At 43.4% G+C, this 16,004-nt stretch overlaps 1 protein-coding gene across 1 annotated transcript in view; it reads right to left on the reverse strand.

Annotated features, from left to right (window-relative positions):
* Positions 1-7,513: 7,513 nt before the first annotated feature.
* VPS4B (vacuolar protein sorting 4 homolog B) overlaps positions 7,514-16,004 on the reverse strand; it is a 44,393-nt gene continuing 35,902 nt past the window's right edge. The window contains exon 11 of the mRNA XM_039526895.1: positions 7,514-9,072. Within this exon, the coding sequence (XP_039382829.1) occupies positions 8,971-9,072 (102 nt within the window). The 3' untranslated portion in view covers positions 7,514-8,970. The remainder of the gene's footprint in view (positions 9,073-16,004) is intronic.

Raw genomic sequence — 16,004 nt, forward strand, 5'->3', positions numbered from 1 at the left:
ATTATTTTGGGGAAGTTCTTTGTATGGGCTGTGTTATACAGAAGGTCAGACTAGACGATCACAATAATCCCTTCTAGCCTTGAAATCTATGAATTCAAATGTTACTCTGTCCATATGTCCAAAAAATACAAGTTTTTATCTAGCAATTCAAGAATATTTAGGAGTACTGTGTAAAATTATATGATACGATGGTGGGTTTTGTTTTATTTCTGTTCCCCACTCATGTGTACTCAACAGCAGGCATATTTTAGGATCAGTTTAATTATGAAGTTTTAGGGGGATTTTGTGTTTGTTTTCTCTAAGTTTTTCAAGAAAAGGCTGCATAACCAAAAACATCTTTGTAGGTGGATCTCTGATTTTTTTAAAACATTGATGTTTATCAGCAATATATTTTTTAAAAATCCGTTCTAGAAATAGCTTAAAATGCCAATAAACAATGTGGGGGTTGGTTTTTTTGGTTTTTTTTTCACCTGAGATCGAGTGTCCAGAAGTTCTCTTACAACAGAAAATAGGAATACGTATTTGAAAATTTCCTTTCTTGGAGTAATGAGGTCCACAGATCTATGACATTGTGCACTCTGCTCCATGCAGCCCTGGAGGCAGATCAAACCTGTCAATCAGAGGCAGGGAGGTGTGGCTTCACCACTGAGAAACTGCCAGTTGAGACACTTCCATAGTTTATGAAAAATTAAGCGCGCTATATCAGTAAGGAAATTTAAGCATTAAGACTACCTAGAACAACACTTCTGCAGAGCAAGGAATTAAATTAAAAATTTGCGTGACAATTGGTAATTCAATATATTTTCCCAGTTAACAGCCCATTCAGGGTGTGTTGGGTCTGTGAACCTCATTACTCCAAGAATGAAAATTTTCAGATAATACACAGATACATTTTATTTTTCTTCAAAGTAAAGTCTACAGATCCATGACACTGGGATTTTTATAGCTGTGTCCACTTAGAGGGGAACTATATGCTGTTATGTATATGTGAAAGGGGATAACCCTTTCCTAATAGTTACTGGGACCCTACAGCGAGGGGCACCTGTCTAATGAAGGCAGCATCAGACTATGACTGGATGTCCAGCTTGTAGAATTTTGAAGGTGCCATGAACAGGTGACCAGAGTTGAGTGCTTTACAGAATTTTTTTCTTGTATGAGGCATGTGATCCTTCAAACTAGGGAAATGTGGTCTAGAATAAATTATTATAAGGTGGGTGCACAACTGATTGAAAGACTACACTCAAAGAGTAGGTATCAATGGCTCACTGTCAAACTGGGAGGGCATATCTAGTGGGATCCTGCAGGGATCAGTCCTGGGTCCAGTACTATTCAATATTTTCATTAATGACTTAGGTAATGGAGTGGAGAGTATGCTTATAAAATTTACAGATGACACCAAGCTGGGACAGGATTGCAAGCACTTTGGAGGACAGGATTAGAATTCAAAATGACCTTGACAAACTAGAGAATAGGTCTGAAATCAACAAGATGAAATTCAATAGAAACAATGCAAAGTACTACACATAGGAAGGAAAAAAATAGATGCACAACTACAAATAACTTGCTAGGAACTAGTACTGCTGAAAAGCATCTGGGAGTTATAGTGGATCACAAACTGAATATAAGACAACAATGTGATGCAGTTGCAAAAAAGGCTAATATTGTGGGGTTAATTCACTGGAGTGTTGTATAAAAGACAGGGGAGGTAACAGTCCCACTCTACTCAGCACTGTTGAGGCCTCAGCTGGAGTACCTTGGCGAATTCTGGGCACCACCATTAAGGATGTGGACAAATTGGAGGGAGTCCAGAGAAGAGCAACCAAAACAATAAGTTTAGAAAACCTCACCTATGAAGAAAGGTTAAAAAACTGGTCATGTTTAATCTTGAGAAAAGAAAACTAAGGGGAAGACAGACCTGATAATAGTCTTCAAATATGTTAAAGGTTGTTATGAAGACAATGATCAATTGTTCTCCATTGTCCACTCAAGGTAGAACAAGAAGTAATGGGCTTAATCTGCAGCAAGGGTGATTTAGGTTAGATATTAGGAAAAGCTTCCTAGTTATAAGGGTATTTAAGCTTTAAGAAGGGTGCTTGCAACCCTGTCCCAGCTTGGTGTCATCTGTAAATTTTATAATCTTACTCTCCACTCCATTACCTAAGTCATTAATGAAAATATTGAATAGTACTGGAATAATCTGTTAATGGAGGTTGAGGAATCCCCACCATTGGAGGCTTTTAAGAATAGGTTGGACACCTGTCAGGGATGGTCTACTTTTACATTATCCTGCATCAGTGCAGGGGACTGGACTAGAGGACCACTTGAGGTCCCTTCCATTCTTACACTGCTATGATTCTATGAAGCTGTCATGACTCTGAGGGAGCAAGCTCTGATATTGGAAGATGGAGTTACGCTTTTTTATTTGTATACTTTTGAGATACAATATCTCAGCTACCTGGAAATGGAGGATTTCAAAACCTTGTTTCTCATTGACGCTGGCTAGTAAAGCACAAACAAAGCATTTGTTCTTGTGATCTGTGTTAATTATATACTTTGAGTTCATTGCAGCCATCCAAAACATGCCACAATTTCTCTCTGGAGTTTGATGGAGCTGGACAGAAGGATGGAAAACAAATTTCCTGTGCTCTCTGGAGCCTGGAGTTATTTTTTAGTATGAATAGAGGATTGGTTCTGAGTACTTCATTAGCCTTAAGGAACATACAGTACTGAAGTTCCAGGAAAAGCGCTCCTAAATGAAACACCCTGTGAACAGACATGATAGTCATTTAAAAAAAATCATGTTAAGCAAGTAGAGAAAGATTTTCATTAATGGTTCAACTGGAGGGCCTGTAATGGCACATTGGCACTAAAAACTAAGGCCCATAAAGGAACTTTATGCATGTCAGGATAATGCAGAAGCAATGCTTCTCTCGTAAGAAAAACACTGGACAGCTGGGTGAGACTAAATTCGCTGCTTGTTTACTGCACAAAAGATGCTAGACAAAGCAGCAACTTGATCTTTGAGAGTCTGAACTGCCAGGTCTAACCTGAGTCCATTTTGAAGAAATTTGAGAATCAGTGGTACCAATGCACATGGGAAGTGGAGGAGGAAGGTGAAACCCTTGTCCTGGTACTAATGGTTAAACTTGATCAGGCCCTTGACTATGCTTAGGAGATTTATTTTTGGGAAGATAAAATTGTGGATACCAACTCCCTGAATAACCTCTTTGGTTCAAGAACCAGGCAGCTAGGCTCAGACTGTCTGGATTTTGATGCATGACTGGCTCTTGTATTATCAATAGGGCTTGACCAAATTCATGGCCATGAAAAACGCATCACGGACCATGAAATCTGGTCTCCCCCTGTGAAATCTTGTCTTTTGTGTGCTTTTACCCTATCCTATTCAGATTTCATGGGGAAGACCAGCGTTTCTCAAATTGAGGGGCCTGACCCAAAAGGGAGTTGCCAGGGGGGTCACACTATAGCCACCCTTAGTTCTCCGCTGCCTTCCGATCTGGGCAGCGGGAGAGCAATGGCTGAGAGCAAGGCACCCTGCTCTGAAGATGGCACCCTGCCAGTAGCAGCACAGAAGTAAGGGTAGCAATACCATACTGTGACATTGCACTCCATATGATTTTATGACAATATGCTAATAAGTGTGACTATAATGTAACTGGAATATGCTTCATGCAAAAGGTCTCTTGTAAGGTATCATTACGAAGCTTATAATCTACTGAATGTGTTGATCCTATTTGTATGAATGTATCATTCTTGTATCTGAAACTAGGAATATAAAATATAACTCTGAGATCCTACTGTAGTTATTCAAAGTGTGGGCCATTAATGATGGTTTGGAATCTTGATGGCTCCCATCAAGTAGGACAACTGACTGTAGATGGTTCTGTTTACTTGCAAGCCTTCCTGTGAGTCAGGCCAGGAAAAATGAAGGCTTGGGGTCTCACAGGACATGTGACCATGTCACCCTGTCACCTGGTACTGGAATCCATCTTAAACCTGGTGCTTTTCCATTTAGAAGGAGGGGTGGGGACCTAAAGAGACAAAAGATTCCCGCTTTGTGCCAAAGGTATATAAGGAGGTGGAACAGAACAAAGGGGCTGCAGTCATGAGAAATCCCCTAGCTACCACCGGAGCTGGAACAAGGACTGTACCAGGGAAAGGTTTGGGCCCAGACTAGAAAGGAGTCTTGTCTGTGAAAGAAGCCTATTGGAACATTTCTGAGGGTGATGTTTCATCTGTAATCAGTTTCTTACTGTATTAGGCTTAGATGTGCATGTTTTTGTTTTATTTTGCTTGATAATTTACTATGTTCTCTCTGTTATTACTTGGAACCACTTAAATCCTAATTTTTATATTGAATAAAATCATTTTTGCTTATAAATTAACCCAAAGTAATTAATTCCTGAGGGAGCAAATAGCTGTGCATCTCTATCAGTGTTAGAGAGGGCAGACAATTTATGAGTTTACCTTGTATAAGCTTTATACAGAGTAAAACTGATTTATTTGGGGCTTGGATCCTATTGGGAGCTGGGTGCTAGAGACATGAGCACTTCTTAAGCTGTTTTCAGTTAAGTCTGCAGCTTTTGGGGGATGTGGTTCAGACCTGGGTCTGTGTTTGCAGCAGGCTAGAGTGTCTGTCTCAACAAGACAGGGTACTGAAGTCCCAAGCTGGCAGGGAAAATGGGCTTAGAGGTAATTTCAGCAGATCAGGTGGCAGTCCCAAGCGGTTTCTGTGACCCAGCCCGTCACACATACCATGCCACCTTTACTTCTGTGCTGCTGCCTTCAGAGCTGGGTGGCTGCGAAGGGCCCAGCTTGGCAGGCAACAGAAGGGTGGCAATACCACACCATGCCATCCTTACTTCTGCACTGCTGCTGGCAGCGGCTCTGCCTTCAGAGCTGGGGTCCCAGCCAACAGCTGCTACTCTCTGGCTGCCCTGCTGTTGCTAAACCAAAGAGCAAGGACCTGTATTGGAAATGTTTTGCTGCAAAATCAAAGTTTAGGAAGTATCTGGGAGACTGGTGAATTGGTGTATGGAGATGGGCATCATTCAAACCTATTGCTGTTCTGCAGTCCCTTTTATTGATGGCAGCTAGTGTGGATTTTAGTGTTTCCATTGTGAATTTTGATTTTTCTTTTCAATAGATCTGTTCATTTTCTTGATGTCAAGAAGTGCTCTGTAGCTTGGACTTTTTTTGGCGGGGGGGATGTTGGGGAGTGGGAGGAGGAATAATATACAGCAAGGCCTGTTTTTCTTTTGAAGAGGTGGGACAGGTTCAGTTGCTCCCATTTATAGGAGATTTAGGATGGCTGTCTGCATGCCCTGATTCCTCCTCAGGCAGAAGCTCTTAAGCTGTACAGTTTTTGTTTTTTTTTTAAATAGGTTGAGCAAGACCATACTTGCAATACTGTCCACCCACCTTAGCACTACTTGTGAAAGCATGTGGGGGCACTTAGGCTGTCAAATGACAATTCTCTCATTTACTTATTCTTGTTGGCTTCATGCCTTCAACAGTTTTCATGTCCAAAGGAGGGGGCTGCGCTTATGCCTGCCTGGAATTGGCTGCCTCTGAATGGCCATTATAGAGAAGAGGCCACTTTCAGGTAAAAAAATTTCTGTTAGAAATAAGTCCTTGACCAGTAGGGAAAAAGGCCTGTTTATCTTCAGTGGAGCCAGCTGGATGAATTTTGATTGGTGCACACTGAGGAACCTTCTGGTCTTATAGAACAGGATAGAAGAAAGAAGTGGCAGGCCAAGAGGTCCATCAGTGCCTGCCAGTTCTTCCACATCTGGACTGATGTCCCTCTTAGTGCTCCATAGCTATCTGCTGTGGGAAGGAGGTGGTAATGAAGCATGGCAACCTGCAACAGAAGCTGAGAGCAATAACCACAACATTAGGGCCAAGAGACCCACAGTGAGAGCTGGCACTGACAGCCCATTACCACGTGTCAACCTGCTGCAGCATCTGAGGACAACGGCCCACTGCTTTCCCAATCTTTAGGTGTGGCACAATGTCCCAACCCCACTATTACACACTCACAGGGTACACTGAGGATTATCTGCCCTGTTACCTTCCTGGAGTGTAAGAGGAGTCGCCTGAATCAGACTCTTCAGAAGATGAATGGTGCTATGTTCGGGTGACTAGTGCGGTCTGAACATCTGTGAAACCTCTTTTTTATGCCTCATCTTGGTTCCTCCTCCTCCTCTGGAGCAACATTTCAGACAGATGGTTCCCTGGAGGGAAGGGGATAGGGCCCTTGTGGTTCCTCTTTCAAGTAGCACTTTTTCTAGCATAAAACCCCTTTTTCTCAGGGCAATGTTCCAGCTCGGGGCTTCCCAGGGTCCCATGCTTTGTGTAAAGGAGATCCCTGGACGTGGCCTGGAGTTAGGCTGATGCCACCTCAGGGACACCAAGCTGAGCCACTGCAGGGCTGAGCAAGGGGCCTGCTGTGCAATGGAGGAAGAGGGTGGCCTGCTCTCCTTGCTCTTTCTTTAGATCCCCAGTAGTAGCTCCCTGCCCCTGAAGCCATGTGGGGGGAGGCACTGGGCAACGGCTCTGTGGTCAACAGACATGGCTATGGGCAACAGCTCCAGGGGCTGGGCAGAAAGCTTCTCTGACCCTTTGCTACTGTGCTTCAACCTACCCTCCCCCCCACAATGGGCAGGGAAGAGGGAAAGAAGGGATCAATTGCTTGCTGGTTCCAGGAGGGTTGCAGTTGCCTGTGCCAGGCACAGGGGATTTTTCTTACAACAGACCTGGTAATGAAGCCATTTTCTCCCTTCTTTTTCTTTAAAATTTGCTTTAAAGTGGGTGCAGGGGAACTGGTCTGTCTGCCTGCCTGCAGCTGGAGAAACAGATATTTGGCAATTTCTCAGAAATGGAGCCACACTTTCCCTGCCTCTGACTGACAAGTTTGGTCTGCCTCCAAGGCTGCATACAGCACGATACCCAATGTCATGGATCTGTGGACTTCATTACAAATAAGAAATGTAAGTTCATAACACTATAGCAAAAGTATTGAACACAGAACACTTCCCACAACTAAACAAAGAGTTATTGATTCACATTTCAAATATGTCCAGCAGAACACATTTAATGAAGAGATTACAGAAAGGTGAATTGATGGTAACCCACAGTATGCTTAACACAGGTCTCTGCACTTCCAAGATACAGCTCTGAGAATCACAAGATTGCACTAAAGTCTCTGGTTTGAATTTTGTCAGGTTTGTCAATATTTGGAATTATGCACACAGACTGCAATGTGAGACAAAGGCACAACTATTTCTTTGATGTGAATGATGTAAAAAGGAATTTGGGTGTATACAATACAGTGAAAGATTACTGGAAAGGAAATGACGTTTCAGTACTATGTGGATTATTTGAAATATCTGAAGATTGCCTCTGTGTAATAGTGCAAACTGTACCCATGAACTGCAGTAGAAAGTTTGTCCAGGACCCCCTTGAAAATACTGAAGGAATAAGCTAAGTATAGTTGTTGTACTATGATATTTTACTTAATTTAAGTACAGCAAATTTCACCAGTCCTATGATTTATACAGTACACAAAATATGTGCATAAAAAGAAAACCAAACCCATCAAAAGGTGACCATATAATATATCTACGAAATGTGCAAATTTCTTTTTTAATGCAAGTTAGTTTAAACAAAGATATGCAGGGATAGAACTTTACAGTAATAATGGAATGTACTGTATTCTAAATACCTCAATAATCTTTCATATCTACAGTGCAAACTTACAAGGCACAAACTCAATGCTGACAGTATAGTGTTGTAAGTTACATTCAGGCACATCTTAGAATCCTTTAGAAAAAAATCACAGGAAGTAACATGATACTACTATTGTATTTTGTTTAGAGGGGTATTTTCAAAATCTTTAAGCATTAAATTTATACATGCCATGCACTGTACTAAAGGAGGTACTTAGGACAATTTAGCCCATCATCTCAAAGTTGTAGCCTTTTACTACTTCCTCCCTAAATTTCCCAAGTTCTGAAAATAAGATCACAAGTTAGTTCCAGAAGCACCTCACTTACAATATTCAAAGATTGGTTATACCTTGCAGGCCTTCAATTATGTAATCTTATGCAAGTACTCTAAAACATTCTATATGTTTGGTCGAAACTCCTACTGAAAGTAAATCTGGATTTAAAAAAAAAAAAAAAATCAGTGAAGAACTTTCTTCCAAGATTCTTAAATTTAGTAAGTCTTTGCTAGATTGCACAGTGACAGATGTCTATCAGCTAGTAGAATTAAAAAACAAAAGTTTGCTGTTTTTTAAGGCAATAATTAAACACAGCATACCAGAAAAAGAGCCAACTACCAGTTCAATATCTGTAGTTCAAAATATTAGCCCCCATCACAGTGTTCTTTGCTTACCTATTTTACAGGACATGTACATCTGCAATATCTGATTTATTAGCAAATTTTTATGTATTTATCTAACTGAAAAGAAAGCAATTAATGTGCAGGATAATTGACTGACTTTCAGAACACTTGACAGTTACACACATCCTCTCCCACCCCCAAAAAGGTCATTTATCGTTGGGCCCAATGGGACTTCATAAATAATTTATAGTCAGGCCTACCAGATACAGCCTAAAATTTAACATTTAGTAAAACTTAACTAATCTTTTAAGAGATTTCTAATATTTAAATACAATTTACCACATCACTTTTGCTTTGCCATATGATCCTAAAATTATACTCTTAGTATTACCTCTCAGTAGAAGACATTCAATAGACATTTGAGGAAAACAATACAATACAAAAGCTCAAAGGGTCTTTGCAGAGATATCTTCTATTCCATGTGCAAAGTAAGAAGGAAGTGATTTTTTTCATTGGCAATTATTTGAAATGCCATCAATAAGGAGGCAAAAATACCTATGAAAGAGAAAACATAAGGTCGAGTCTTCCACGACTGTCTTTGGTTTAGCCTTCCTGACCAAAGTCTTTTGTAAACTTCGTTAATTTTTCCAGATCCTGTTCATTTACTGTTGGTTTTGTGCTAGCCAGTGACCGTAGCATATCAGCCTGTCAGAGAAAGAAAACAGTACAGATGAATATATTAACAGAAATATTTTCATAAACTCAACATTAGCAACAATATCACATCCAATAATCTTGCTGCTAATATGCACACTGGAAAAAAATCATCATCAACTGGGACAGCCATGAAACATGGAAGTAACAACAAAAGTATAAATGACCAAAACATTTATGTGCATACTTTCCATAATATAAAATATGTGGTCAATGAATAAAGACAGAGGTATATCAGTGACATTTCTAACAGTGAAACCTTGGCCAGTAAAATTTTTAGGTTTAACCTGCTCCAGTAACCAGCACACCATTTGGTTCATCATTGCTTAGTGGAAGTGAAGAATAACTTCATATGATAGGTCTGTCCACTGTTGCTCACTATCATAAGTGTAACTTCAATAATATTTGGGGGATGGGGGGAGGGAAATCAGGAGTTCTCAAGAACATGCCATGGTACAATACAATAGAAGTTGAGTTGGTATATAAAGCAAATATTTTATAACTGATATCTAGCAAAGTTTAGCTATTCATGACTGACAGGCAAACCGTCTCAAAAGGTGTCATTTCAATTCAGCCAACCACCACTATGACACACTAGATTTTTCTAAACTTTTGCTCCTGTTTTTAGCAGCCTATATCAATGAAGCCAGAGCCCTGGAGATAAAAAGTACTAACTAATATTCAGGACAAAAAATTTTAGTTTCAATCATACGTAGTACTGATTGACTGGAGTAGGTACATTACAAACCATACTATTAAAAAAAAAAACCCTGCCAAACACATGAAACATTAACAGGGCTATTTTTTAGACAATGATCACAAATGACTTGACAGATATTACTCTTTAAAAGGAATCAACGCCTGATCTGATTAAGAACAAGAGCTGATTTCTAACACTGAAAGACAGAAACATTGGATTTCTGCTAGTGAAGAACTTGGGTTCCTTAAATATGTCCAGCAATACCAAATATGTCCTTAAATATGTCCAGCAATACCAAAAAATATGTAACAATCTGGGTCCAGACACCCCAAGGGGAGAAGAGGTTACTCACCTGTGCAGTAACTGACGTTCTTCGAGATGAGTGTCCCTGTGAGTGCTCCACTCCAGGTGTTGGTGAGACCCTGTGCCTTCACTCTGAGATTTTTACAGCAGTACTCGTACCGGTCATGCATGCGCAGAGCTTGCCCCCCCGCTCTGAGTGTACCTTAACAGTACGTGTGCGTGACCAGTCTCCTCAGTTCCTTCTCCACAACTGAGGCTACCCCAACTCCGAAGTAGAAGGGAGGAGGGTGGGTAGTGGAGCATCCTCATCTCGAAGAATGTCAGTTACTGCACAAAGAGAGTAACCTCCTCTTCGAGAGATGTTCCTGTGGGTGCTCCACTCCAGGTGACTTAAAAGCAGTGCATCTCAAGGAGGTAAGGACCGGACCATGTGGTTGTCTGGACCACGACGGGGCAATGAGAATTACCATGGCACGATCTGTCTGTATCTTTGTCAGAACTCTGTGGAAAACTGGTATTGGGGGTGGGGGAAGCATACATTAAGTGTTAAGCCCATGAGATCAGGAATGCATATCTTAGGGAATGGTTGCCCAATCCCACTGGAGAGCAAAATTTGGGACACTTTTTGTTCTTCGCAGTCGTGAAGAGGCTCAGGGTTGGATAGCCCCAAACATGGAATATATTGTGTATGATCATGTCATTTATCTCCCATTCGTGATCCCAAGGAAAATGTCTGCTTAGTTTGTCTGCAATGGTATTCAGGGCCCCAGGGAAGATAGGTGGCTGATATCCAGATGTTGTTCATGTGGCACCAATTCCAGAGCTTCGTGGATTCTGTGCAAAGCGAGTGAGATTGAGCCCCCCTCCCTGCCTGTTGACATGCATGCAATGTTGTCTGTCATTATCTGAACATGTTGGTTCTGAATGAATTGGGAGGAAGTGACAGCAGGCATTGCGTATGGCTCACAGTTCTAGGAGGTTTGTGTGTAGGGAGGCTTCGGTGGAAGACCATCGCCCTGGGCTGTATGGTGGGACATGTGCGCTCCCCATCCAGTGAGGGATGCATCAGTAGTCATTATGAGTGATAGGGAGTGCTGGAGAAAAGGGACTCTTGAGCAGAGGTTGGAGGGAACTGTCCACCAGCAGAGGGAGCCTTTGACTCTGAAGGGTATTGATAGAGGCTTGTTTAGAGCGTGTACATTCAGTCTGTAAACTGTGGCCAACCAAGCTTGGAAAGCACCTCATGTATAGGCATGCATTTTTTTACCATGAAAGTACATGAGGTAAGCCCAACAGTGTGGCCTAATAGTTGCAGGCAGTCTCGTTCAGTGACCTGGGGACTATTGCGAAGTTTTGTAAGTAGGAGCTTTATGGTGTTGAAACAACTGAGCAGGAGAGACGCTACTCCTGTTCTGGAATCGAGGTGCGCTCCTATGAACTTCTGTTGTTGGGTAAGAGATAAGGTGGATTTGTTTTTATTTGTAGGCCAAGGGAAAGGGAACAAGCGACAGTAAGCTGCGTGGATCGTTGAGTGTTGAGGCTTTGAGGAGACAATTGTTGAGGTAAGGAAATCTTATAACCCCATTTCCTGAGGTGGGCAGTAATCATGGCTAGCAGTTAGAAGAAAACTCTGGGGCAGTAGATAGGCCAAAGGGCAACACTCTGTATTGAAAATGTGTCGAACCGAGAGTAAAATGAAGAAAACATCTGTGGGAATAGTCACATGAAAATAGGTGGCCTGTAGATCGAGGGCTGAAAACCAATCACCTTGCTCCAGTGCTGGGATTATAGTGGCGAGGGTAACCATTTTGAACTTTTGCTTTTTGATAAATTTGTTTAGCCACCTGAGGTCGAGGATCGGTTGCCATCCCCTGTTTTTCTTTTCTGTTAAGAAGTAATGGGAATAGAAACGTTTCCCTCTGTGTTGTTCGGGCACGGTTTCCACTGCCCCCAGTTGAAGGAGATGTTGCTCATGAGAGGAGTCCCTGAAGAGGGACAGGAAGGGTGGGTGGGAGGGAGGCAGGGAGAAGAAAGGGATGGAATAGCCAACTGTGACGACCTCTAAAGCCCACTTGTCGGTGGTAATATTTCACCATTGATAGGAGAATGGGCATAGGCAGTGAACAAAAAGTAGGGGCAGGCAGTGTAAGCGCTGAAGTGGAAATATTGTTTTCTATACCCTTAACCAAGGCTTCAAATTTGCTTATCAGTTGAAGGGGGTTGAGACGCTGCCAAGGAGTTGGGACGGCGGAATTGGTATCTGGATCTCTGGCGTTGCTGTTGCTCGTGAGATCTATGGAATTGCTGGGTGTATGTGTGGTAGCATGGTCGCTGGTAAGGCTGATATCTATATTGTCGCTTCTGGTCGTAGGGGTTTAACTTCTTAGAGACCGGACAGTTGCCCTGGAGTCCTTCATGGAGTGGAGTACATCATTTGTGGTGGAGGTGACAGTGGTTACCGTTGAAGGGGAGATCCTCAATGGTACTCTGGACATCCTGGGGAAAGGAAGAGGATGAGAGCCATGACCCTCGGCGCACCACGACTGCTGTGATAGTGGACTGTGTCACAGTGTTGGCCACATCAAGGGCAGCTTGAAGAGCAGTGCGGGAGAGGATTTGTCCCTTGGAAATGATGGCTGTAAATTGTTGTTTCTTTTCTTCTGGAATGTGATCAATAAAGTCCATGAATTTATTGTAATTTTTGTGGTCATACTTTGCTAGAACAGCTGTATAATTAGCAATGCGACACTGCAATGTGGAAGAAACGGATACCTTACGTCTGAGCAGATCTAATTGCTTACTGTCCTTGTTGGAAGGGGTGGAGCAGGGAATCTGGTGTTTGTTCTTTTGGTTAACTGTGTCTACTACCAGTGAGTTTGGCGCTGAGTGAGTAAACAGGAATTCCAAGCCCTTGGAAGGAATAAAGTACTTTCAGTCTGCTCTTACAGGCAGGCAGGCTTGCAGCCAGGGTTTGCCAAATGGCCGTGGCAGGTTCTAAAAAGGCTGCGTTGATAGATAATGCAATTCTAGAAGAAGAGGAGGGCTGCAGGATGTCAGTTAGCTCATGCTGCTGTTCAGAGACTTCCTCCAGGTTAATTCGTAGTTCATTGGCAACTCTTTTAAACAGGTCTTGAAATTTTGAGAAGTCGTCCGAAGACATCAGGGGAGGAGGAAGCAATGCTTCATCAGGCGGAACAACTAGTTCTACAGGGTTAGAGGCAGGCCGTCCTTACTCTTGCAGTTGTGACAGGGCTGCCTGATGTCTGGAGTCAGTGGCAGGGTCGCCAGCTGGTGGTACCGAGCCGGTCTCATGTCTAGCTGCAGTGGTATAATACTTGGGACCACGCTCATAAGGAGCCCATGGAGCCCAATATTGCCACTGTGCTGGGAAGGCCATGGGTAGTGCCATCCAGGGGTTCATACACCATGGGGCAGGACCCTCAGAGTAGGATAAGGCAGCTTTTCTATGACCTCTCTTGATTGGGGTCTGTGAACAGGAGATCTGATAAGATGAACATTCTCCCTGCAGCCCAGATTCCTCATCACTGGAGGAAAACTGTGCAGACCTTGCCTGAGTGTCCGGAGAGAAGTCGGTGTTAAGCAGGGGTGACTGCAGGATAGGTGACACCAGCAGGTCCCTTGAGTGTGTGAACTGCAGTGCCGCAGCACCTCTGTGAGGGGAGAGCTGCGTGAGAGGAATTTGTTGTGAGGAGGGGTTCCTCTGCACCGGTGTCCTGAGCATTCTGTCACTGCCGTCTAGTGAGAGGCAGATAACTCAAAGCCTGAAGCCTTGGCACTGGAGATTAGCGTGACTGTGACCGCCGCAGCCAGAGGAGCCCGGCGCATCATAGGTAGTCAGCTGGGGGAGCGCAGGGAGGGAAGCAGTACCTGGAGAAGGCTTATCCCTGCGAATACCCTTTGCGGGTGAGAGAGACTGATGGTTTTTGGAAGTTTTCTTTTGTCTCTTTGAAGTGTGTGTGGGGGGCCTGCGGTGTACAGCAGAGTCAGAGCCCGGGTCTGAGGCTGGTCCGAGGGATTTTTGCAGAAGGAGTAGTTTTAACCGCAGCTCCCTGTCTTTGCGTGCCCTGGTTTTCAACTTGCTGCACTGGGCACATTTTGGGGGGGATGTGGAACTCCCCCAAACATTTAATACAGTTAGAGTGGCCATCTGAAAGAGAGGTGGCATCATTACAGTTAGAACAGCGGTTAAAACCTGGAGAGCCAGGCATGTTGGAAGTGGCTGTGGTGACAGGAACGTTTTTTTGTTTTAATTAAAAAAAGAAGAGAAGACCTAACTAATACTGGTAAGCTAAACTAAGAGGGGAAAAAAGTTGAACAAGGGAGAGAAGAAATTCTCTAATGAGTCTGCTGAGCTCCATCTCAGGCTAGGGACGGTAGAGAATGAACTGAGGAGATCGGTCATGCACGCGTACTATTTAGGTACGCTCGGGGGGGGGGGAGGGGGAGAAGAGAGAGGCTCTGCATGGGCGTGACTGGTACAAGTACTGCTGTAAAAATCTCCGAGCAAAGGCGTAGGGTCTCACCAACACCTGGAGTAGAGCACCCACAGAGAAATCTCTTGAAGAACAAAAGGTTTGAATCCTCAAAATAAGTAGTTAAATCAACTGATTGCATACAAATGTTACAGTACAATAAAAATATATCGAGTAAGGTCTTTTATGAAATCTGGTAATGTTCTAAACTCAACCATTATGAGATACATACACATATTCATGTATTTGTATATAGAGAACACTGTGCTGCAACTTCAGCCACATTTTACAGTAGGGTGGTGAGCACTCAGGCATGGAGGGGCACCTCCCAAAACAGTTGTTTACACCAGTGGTTCTCAAAGCCAGTCCACTGCTTGTTCAGGGAAAGCCCTGGTGGGCCAGGCTGGTTTGTTTACCTGCTGAGTCCACAGGTCCGGCTGATCACAGCTCCCACTGGCCGCGGTTCGCCACTCCAGGCCAATGGGGGCTGCGGGAAGCAGCGCGGGCCGAGGGATGTGCTGGCCGCCATTCCCGCAGACCCAATTAGCCTGGAGTGGCGAACCGTGGCCAGTGGGAGCCGCAACCGGCCGAACCTGCGGACGCAGCTGGTAAACAAACCAGCCCGGCCCTCCAGGGGCTTTCCCTGAACAAGTGGCAGACCAGCTTTGAGAACCACTGGTTTACACAAACCCGGCTTCAGGCTTCAAGTAACTATCCATAGTCCATCCTAGGAAAGGACAACGGTGAACCATTACAGTTAATGGAAAGTCTCTGAAATAACTCGAAGTTAAAAAGAACACAGTGGCTCCCTAACATCAAATCAGGAGGAAATTTCACAACTGTGATTAACCATGAATCATCATGGACTGAGAGGAAAAAAAAGAAAAAAAAAACAGAAAAGGAAAACCCTTTTTAAAGCAGGCTTGGAACTGAGCTAAATCCAGAAGTTGGGGGACAGTCTCACGGCAGGAGGCTGTCTGTGAATGCTGGATACCTCCTATAGCTAGGGAATATGCTGGGAAACTGCATTAAGGCAATAGGTAACATATTAGAAAAGGGAATTTATCTGATATAGAAGTGTAAAGGCTGAGGTTATGTCTTCATGTTTATTTTCTGTGTGAGTCAGATGTTTGCTTTCCGTTACTATTTCATCTTTGATCTGTGGATTTTCTATTAAATAGTTTTGTTCATTTTTGTCCCAAACAGGTCTCTGTTGGGCAAACTGTGAGGCATGTGCGCACCATGGTGAGCTGAGAGCTGGGGGGCTGGTTTCACACCTTTGGGGGCAAGAAACCAGAGGGGAAAAGTTTAAGTACCTGGGAGGACATAGTTGGGGAGACGCAGGACTAGAAGGGTTGCTGGTGTCACCGTGCAAAAGAGTAAGTAGGCTAGTGAGCCAGGGTGACACCATATGCTTATGGACTGGC

Source organism: Mauremys reevesii, linkage group 2 (assembly GCF_016161935.1).
Source record: "Mauremys reevesii isolate NIE-2019 linkage group 2, ASM1616193v1, whole genome shotgun sequence".
Taxonomy (NCBI): Eukaryota; Metazoa; Chordata; order Testudines; family Geoemydidae; genus Mauremys; species Mauremys reevesii.